At 46.4% G+C, this 9,193-nt stretch overlaps 1 protein-coding gene across 1 annotated transcript; it reads left to right on the forward strand.

Moving 5' to 3' along the window:
* Positions 1 to 2,429: 2,429 nt before the first annotated feature.
* On the forward strand, positions 2,430 to 2,927 carry LOC138902498 (uncharacterized). Its single transcript, XM_070190372.1, has one exon. The coding sequence runs from the start codon at positions 2,430 to 2,432 to the stop codon at positions 2,925 to 2,927; it is 498 nt and encodes a 165-aa protein (XP_070046473.1).
* Positions 2,928 to 9,193: the final 6,266 nt, after the last annotated feature.

Here is a 9,193-nt window from a genome sequence, read left to right on the forward strand (position 1 = left end):
GTCTGTGGGGATTTCTTAGTTATTTTTTTTGTTTCCTTTAGATCTACGGTTAACGTGAGTCACTAACTCCACAAACCCCAAGATTTTCCAATTTCTTTGCACGTACAAAACCTATATGGCAGGTAACCAAGGAGAGAGAACTAAAGTAACATACGATTTTCCTAGCAACCTCATGAATAATATCAATGAGAGCCGTGAAACAATAGGCGAGGAAGTGACGCCCACTGCCTCCCCTAGGCGCGAGAGGTCACTTCCTCCCCATTGTAGTATAACAAAACCCAACGGAAAAGGCGCTTCCATGCCTACAGAAGAAGGGACGCCACCATCCGTGAAAAAGCTCCTCGAAGCATGGCTGACCGATACGCTAGTAAGCGTGCTCAACAAGCCCGCGCCATGCACAACTACCGAGACCGCAAGAGCCTTCACGGTACAACGAGCAGACGAACAGAGCGACCGACCAGACCCTCCAACACCAGGTATAACTCACAATATTACTAACAGTGCAGCTGATAGCGACCTTGCCTCCATTCTAAAGAGGATGGAGGAAATGGAGAATGAAAACAAAGCACTCAAAGATCAAATGAAAGAGCACCAAGAACGGGTCGATAAGATACCATGCGCTCCTAAGCTATTGCCAAAGAGGGACGCCGATAGGTTCGTAGAACAACCGTACAACGAAGAAGCATCCCCGCATGCTATACCAAAGACCTTCAAAATGCCGCCCTACCTCAGGATATACGACGGAACAACCGATCCCAAAGATCATGCGACTCATTACGTCACTGCCGTGAAAGGCAACGACCTCACCAAGGAACAAACGTCCTCTATTTTGCTGAAGAAGTTTGGCGAAACCCTTACGGGAGGGGCAATAAAATGGTACTCATAGCTACCAGCCCGCTCCATAGAAACTTTTGAGGAAATACCTGATAGGTTCGTAACGACACATGCCGGAGCCAAGAAGGCCGAAACAAGAGTAAACGACATATTTGCCATTAAGCAGTCCGTGGGAGAGGGACTGAGGGAATTTCTCGCCTGGTTCAACAAGGTAAGGATGACTCTGCCGAATGTATCCGAGGGGATGGCGGTCACAGATTTCCAGAATGGGTTGAGTAGAGATGGTTCGAGAGCAACAAGAAAAATGTTGAGCCGATTGATGAAATATCCTCCAACCACTTGGGATGAAATCCATAATGCCTATTGTGCCGATGTCTGAGCAGATGAGGATGTCCTCAACGGACCAACTCATCGACTCATCTCGGTACAAGCCGAGTCCAGAAAATAACGAAAAGACAACATTGGGAGGGATTACCCGGTCTTACAACCCAATAGGGAACGACACCAGCCATACGTCAGGGCACTCACCCTACCTTCCCTCCGCTATGAAGAAGTCCCATCCAGGCCGAGGACAGGGACTCACCGGAACGAGAGAGGTATGCCCCTTATTATCTCCTCACAGTTTTTTTGTGTCACCTACATAAATAGTCTATGCTCTGGAGAAACTTGGAACGAAGGTAAAGTGGCTGCCAAAGATGAGATTCGATCCGAGCACCAGAAAATCTGACGCCTTCTGTGAGTTCTACCAGGAATGTGGGCACAAAACAGAAGATTACATCGCCCTCAGGCAAGAAGTTATAAACATGTTGCGGCAGGGACACCTCAAAGAGATGCTAAGTGACAAGGGGAGAAATAAATTTACCAGGGGATGTGAACACCAAGGTCCGCCAAGGCCGCCATAACTAGCTCGTACCATCAACATGATCATTGGCGGTAGCGACGACGACTCTATCAATGATGTTAAATTTACCACCACTCACAAGCTCAAGCAGTCTATCACTCGCAAACGGTATAATGGGATCGAAGAAAGTATCATCTTTGATGAGTCAGATGCCGACGGTTTGACTTTCCCTCATAACGATGCCCTCGTCATTATTTTGTGCATTTTAGATACCGATATCAAATGTATCATGGTGGACGATGGAAGTGGAGCATGCATTATCCACCCCCAGTCCTCACCCAAATGAGACTCGAGAAAAAGATAGTACCGCACTGCATCACACTAACCGGTTTTAATAATGCAGTTGAGCGAACATCGAGAGAAATTACACTCCCTGTCTTGGACGATAGCGTGACGCTGGAGACAACATTCCACATCATGGACCAGGCCATCACGTACAATGCCATAGTAGGACGACCATGGATACATCCCATGTGAGCCATCCCCTCCAGCCTATACCAAGTAATCAAATTCCCAACATCGTGGGGGATATTCAGCACACGCAGAGAACAATGTACATCCCTGGAGTGCTACCACATCGACTTAGACGGAACGACAACCCAGCAAAAAAAAGGACAAGGAAAAAGAGGCATAGCAATCAACAAGGTCGATGTCGACACAAGAAGAGACCATGGATGTCATCATGGATCCCTAAATGGTCGAGACTGCGGACTCGACCATAGAAGACCTTGATCCCGTTCAATTGGATCTCAAAGACTGTAGCAAAAAGGCCTACATCGGCTGCAAACTTCGGGAACCAGGTAAATTCAGTCAATTCTTAATAGCTAATGCAGATTTGTTTGCCTTCAGCCATGCAGATATGTTGGGCATCCCCAGGGAGATCGCTACAAACAAATTGAACGTCGACCCATTCTACCCCCTAGTAAGACAGGTCATGCGTAAATTCAACCCCGCCATCAATGATGCCGTCTGCGAAGAGGTGGAGAAACTATTAGAAAATGGCTCCATCAGGGAGTTGAAGTATCCTAATTGGATCACCAATGTAGTGATGGCCGAAAAGAAAAATGGGAAATGGCGGATGTGCGTGGATTTCACAGATTTGAACAAAGCATGTCTGAAAGATTCATTCTCGTTACCATACATTGACCAAGCACGAGTTATTGAGTATCTTGGACGCGTACTCAAGCTATAACCAAATACTTATAGAAGAAGAAGACCAGGAGAAAACCACGTTCATCACCCACCAAGGAATATATTGTTATAAGGTCATGCCATTTATGCTGAAGAACACGGAGGCTACATATCAAAGGTTGGCTACGAGGATATTCAACGATCATCTCGGCAAGACCATGGAAGTATATATCGACTACATGCTGGTCAAGTTCGTATAGGTAGAGGAACATATCAACCATTTGAAGGACGCTTTAGACATACTGAGGCGGTACAGAATAAAACTAAACCCGGAGAAATGCACGTTTGGCGTAGCCTCTAGGAAGTTCTTGGGCTTCTTAGTGCCACAACGGGGGATCGAGGTCAACCCAAACCAAATAAAAGCTATCGAAGGGATACCGGAGCTCCTGACTGCCAAGAAGTAAGTCCAAAGGTTGACTGGTCGAATCACCTCCTTATCGTTGTTCATCTTGCAGCGTCCGATATATGTCACAAATTTTTCGGTGTGCTAAAAAAGAACAACGGCCTCTAGTGGACACCCAAGTGCATACAAGATTTGCAAGAACTGAAGGTATATCTGTCATCACCACCCCTACTTTCAAAACCCGAACTCGGGGAACATCTCCTCGTCTACCTGGCCGTCTCCGAAGTAGCAGTAAGCGTAGTCCTGATCCGAGAAAACAAAGGTATGAAATCTCCCATCTATTACATTAGCAAAACACTCGTTGACGATGAGACGAGGTACCTGCACCTCGAGAAACTAACGTTGGCACTAGTCATAGCTTCACGAAATCTTAGACCCTATTTCCAATGCCACCCTATTTCGGCCGTTACCACCTTCCCCCTGAGAGGCATTTCGCATAAACCCGAGTTATCGGGGAAGCTGGACAAATGGGCCATCGAGCTAAGCGAGCATGATATCACATATCAGCCGCGAACAACGATAAAGTTGCAAGTGCACGCTGACTTCATCGCAGAATTTAGGGCAAAGATAATGCCCGAAGTCAAGAAGGAAGCCGTCCAAGTTTCTCTCCAAACACAAAACCTCTGCGTCCTATATACTGATGGCCCATCCAATGCTTCCGGATCCAGATTGGGACTCGTGTTTGAGGTCCCTACATGCGAAGTAATTTGCCAGTCCATAAGATGCCCAGATATGACTAACAACGAGGCCAAGTATGAGGCCGTAATAGCAGGATTGAGGCTAGCACTCAAGTACGGGCAAAGCGGTAGAAACTCCGCTGTGATTCCCAACTTGTGGTCAACCAAGTTACATGGACTTTCCAAATCAAAGAACAACGATTGCAAAAATACCAGACCAATGCCGAGGTTCGATGAATCCCAGCTCGATCATATCCTGCGTGCGTAGAATGCCGAAGCAGATGTCCTTGCCAAATTGATCGCAACTACTAAAAGCATCGTGACCGGAGATAAAAGTGTAGTTCACCTCCTCAACTCATCACTAGACCAAATCGAGGTAAGATCTGTAAGCTTAACTTGGGATTGGCGCAATCGTATTATCACCTATTTGCAGGACGACACACTCCCAAACGACAAAAAAAAGCCAAGAAACTAAGAATGCAAGCAGCTAGATAGAGTCTCATACATAGCGGCCAATACAAGAGGACTTACGGCGGCCCTCTAGCGAAATGCTTGGGCCCAAACCAGACCCATCGCATCCTTGAAGAAGTCCATAAAGGCCATTGCGGTGCTCACTCTAGAAATCGAGCACTCGTCAGATGCCTCATACGGGCAGGATACTATTGGCTCACCATGAGAAAGGACACCTCAGAGTTTGTGAAGAATGCAAACAATGCCAAAAGCATGCCCCGGTGATTCACCAGGCAGGCAAACACCTCTACGTAGTTACCTCCTTGTGGCCGTTCATCAAATAGGGAATGGACATCGTGGGCCCCCTCCAAGCAAGGCGAGGTAATGTACGATTTCTTTTGGTTTTAACTGACTATTTCTCTAAATGGGTGGAAGCAGGAGCGTTCACCTAAATACGAAAACAAAAGATAATCACCTTTATATGGAGTAACATCATCTGTCGATTCTACCTACCTAAGGAGATCAACTGCGACATGGGACCCCAGTTCACAAGAAATAAAACCACCGAATTCTTCGAGAAATGGCATATCAGGAGGATACTATCAATTCCGTATCACTCAGCGGGTAACAGACAAGCAGAGTCCTCCATCAAGTCCATATTAAACATCATAAAGAAAAAAGCTTGAAGATGCCAAGGGACTGTGGCCGGAGATACTACAAGAAGTATTATGGGCATATAGAACTACCCCGAAGATGGGCACATGAGAGACGACCTACTCTTTGGTCTATGGGACCAAAGCAGTTATACCAGTCGAAGTCGGAGAGCCCAGCCTAAGATACTCCCATGAAAGCGGTACTAGTAATGATGAAAGTAGAAGGCAGGAACTTGATAAAATCGATGAATAAAGAGATATGACGTACATAAGAATGGTTGCCCAAAAACAGTAAGCGGAATGTTATTACAACAAGAAAGCAAAGGTCCGACCACTCAAAGTCGGGGACTACGTACTTAAAGCCTAAATTCAAGCGAGCAAAGACCCACGGGAAGGAAAGCTGGGAACAAACTGGGATGATCCGTACAAAATCATTGCCAAAGCAAACAAGGGTTCATTTCAATTAAAGACGATGGAAGAAAAGCAATTACCGAACAATTGGAATATCAACTACCTCAAATACTTCAACTTCTAAGGAAAGAAGTGTCCCCCAAGTCGTACTTTTTTTTTCCTCACTTGAGTTTTGTCCCATTAGGGCTTTCTCAAGGAGGTTTTTAACGAGATGGCAAAAGGAACACTTCGAGTCAAAGTATGCAAGGGAGGGACTATTTTTTTTCTCTTTCATTGCCTAACTCCTCAATACTTTCCAAGTCAAACAATGAAAGGACTAGGTAGACTGGGACTGGGAGTAGAGCGCCAGCCAAAGCCCAAAATCTATAAATCTCCCCAATCATGTAACCAGAAGCAACAACGTCAAAGTAATAAGAGACTTGCGATTATCAGAGCTCCTTTTGTGTTAAGGTCAAGTTCGACCCAACTCGAACAACACCTGTCGTCCCTCGGCCGTGATTTAACAAAAGGTTAAGTTCGACCTAGCTCGAACGACACCTAACGGCCCCCGGCCATGATCTAATAAAAGGTTAAGTTCCACCCAGCTCGAACAACACCTAACGGCCCATGGCCACGATCTAATAAAAGGTTAAGTTCGACCCAGCTCGAACAACACATATCGACCCTTGGCCGCGATTTAACAAAAGGTTAAGTTCGACCCAACTCGAACAACACCTAACGGCCCTCGGCCATGATCTAATAAAAGGTTAAGTTTGACCCAGCTTGAACAACACCTATCGGCCCTCGGCTGCGATTTAATAAAAGGTCAAGTTCGACCCAGCTCGAACAACACCTAACGGTCCTCGGCTATGATCTAAAAAAAGTTAAGTTTGACCCAGCTCGAACAATACCTATCAGTCCTCGACCGCGATTTAACAAAATGTTAAGTTCGACCCAGCTCGAACGATACCTAACGGCCCTCGACTACAATCTAATAAAAGGTTAAGTTTATCCCAGCTCGAACACCACCTATCGGCCCTCGACCGCGATTTAATAAAAGGTCAAGTTCGACCCAGTTCGAACAACACCTATCAGTCCTCGGCCGCGATCTAATAAAAGGTTAAGTTCGACCTAACTCGAATAACACCTATCAGCCCTCTGCCACAATGTGGAAAAAAACCAAAATCAACCCAAGTCCAAACAAACACCGATCAGCCTAATCTAAACAAAGAGGCACACCTGATCTATATAAACAAACGGCATATACAACCCATAAATATTTTTCAACAAGGCTACGGCCAGCTAGAAGACAATGACAATAGAAAAACAGAAATCATAACAATCAAACAACAAAAACAGAGTAACAAATGCGGAAACGAACAACGGGTATGTAGAAAGGCACAGAAAACAACTTAAAAATCCATATACAACAAGAGAGGTCATTACAAGTGCTCTTAAAGACACCGTCAAATTACACAAAAAAGTCTAAGAAAAAGACTACTGGCCCTCGCCATCACGAGCCTCAGCGACCTCACCAACCCAACCCTCGACACCTTCGCCCTCAGGATAAGTACTATCATATTAGGTGTTCTCCTCAAGCTGGTTCACACCCTCTTCCCCATCCTCCTCGTCAGCTTGAGGTGTAGCAGTATCATAACTGCAAGCAACTCGAGCTCCACGAGCCTTAACCTGGGTATCCTCAAGGGCAGCCTCAAGAACGGAACTCGCTGTATGCAAATCGCGAAATACATTTAACCGGCCCTCAGCATAAATCCATTCCTCGTATAACTTCTGAGGTACATTGGAAAAATCAAAAATGTTGGATGAGGATGGCCATACAAGAAGATGAGATCTCTCGGCCTATAGAGCGGTCACTCGATCATGAAGGATGGCATTGTCTTTCTCCAGCTCCCCGATCCTCTCCTCAAGCCGGTCTTGCTTAGCTCTCACTGTCAACTGATCATTTTCTCGCTCGGATCAAAGAGTCCTATTTGCAAACTCGAGCATCTCCGCATTCCTCCAAGCATCCAAATGAGAAGACTCTTCCTTCTCAAGCTCCTCCTACTTCTCGGCAATCTCGCCGCTGAGGGCCTCCAACTGGACCCGGCACTCTTCGAGTTTCCCTCGTAATTCGACCACTTGAGCTTGAAGATCATTGCACTGGGCCTCCACGCCCCTACTAACCTCAAGCTCCTCATCCCTACTTCTCAACGTCCCCTCAAGGATGCTACACTTCTCGATGGTCTGCACTAGCTCATCGTCTCTCTTCTTCAACTCGTCCCTTAGGGAATGCATGTCACCGCCCTCACGAAACCACCTACGGAGATCCCAATACTTGCCGCGATACTCAAGGCATTTATCTTTCAGTTTCATGAAAATCTCTTTACGCCTCTTCTCCCTCCGGGTACTCTCAATCTCCAAAATCACCATTTGCAAACCAAAAAAGAGAAGAAAAAGGTCAGAACAATGAACGCCCTGAAAAATAGGAAAATATTACAAATACTTACCCTGAGAGTAAGCCCGAAAATGATCCTCGACAAAGCACCATCATTTATTTTTTTAAGGGTCTTACCCTCAACATCGGAACAGAGAGGACCGAGGGCAAGGACTACCTCCTCGGTGTTCACCAACAGATCACGATCCACAGGGATCGCGATAGTCCTCGTAAGCCCCTCTAACCTAGCCTCAAGTTGAGTAAGACCTTCTTCGATCATCCTCAGGCCGTCAACATCGACATCGGAACCTGACTCATCGCCCTCTTCAATGATGCTTTTGCCCCTCTCGTCGACAAGCAAGGAATATCTGCGGCCGTTTGAGAGGTCATTGCCTCCTCTCGCTGCAAAAGGGTCAAGAATATCAGCAGTCGTCCCTTCAGTCTCCATCACCGTGGAATGAAGAGATATATCTGCATCAGCTCTCAGTGACCTCAAAGCCTCGAGACTCGGCTCGACATCATCTCCAACAAAAATATTCGCCGTCTCACGCAACAAAAAGTTTCCTTCCGCCGTATCAACGGCCAGGGCGACTCTGTCACCAGCATCCACAGACATCCTCTTTCGAGGTTGGAGATCTCCATCACTGGGAGAATTCTCATCATCCTTGTCGACGAGAGAGTACAGAGGAGGAGCTGAAGTCTCAACGGCCGAAAAGAAAGCAAAGACGAAGAGTGAAGGTGGAGTTGGAACAGAAATAGGACCGACCGTAATTGGAGCAGGGGCGGAGACTGAAGGTGTAGTGGCCTTCATCTTACAAAACGAAGGCGCGGGAGCTCTCGGCCTCCTAGTAGACCCTCTGGCTGAAGCTAAAGAAAAATAGGAAGCAGAAAAATCAGCAATGGTAACGGGCACGGGCGAAGAAATCAAGGCATTGATGGTAGGAAAAACGTTACCTGCCTAGGGAGGAGACGCCCTATATCTCTCGGAAAAGCTTGACCAATTGCGTATCCCTGCCATACGAGGGAGAATCTGTCTAACCCAATCAGCAATATGGGCTACCATCTGGAGAGGTCAAACAGTAGCCGCAGAAAAGAGAAAGCCAGTTAACCGACCCGCAATAAGGAAAATATTAGAAACAAAAAGGTATGTAAGATGATACGAGCACTTACGAGTAGGGTTCCAAGCTTAGGGAAGTCTGTGGTGGTGGACCCTACATCTTCGGTCCTGACAAAGAAGTAGTCAAGCCAAAAATGCCGACT

This window comes from Nicotiana tomentosiformis, chromosome 12 (genome assembly GCF_000390325.3).
Source record: "Nicotiana tomentosiformis chromosome 12, ASM39032v3, whole genome shotgun sequence".
NCBI lineage: Eukaryota > Viridiplantae > Streptophyta > Magnoliopsida > Solanales > Solanaceae > Nicotiana > Nicotiana tomentosiformis.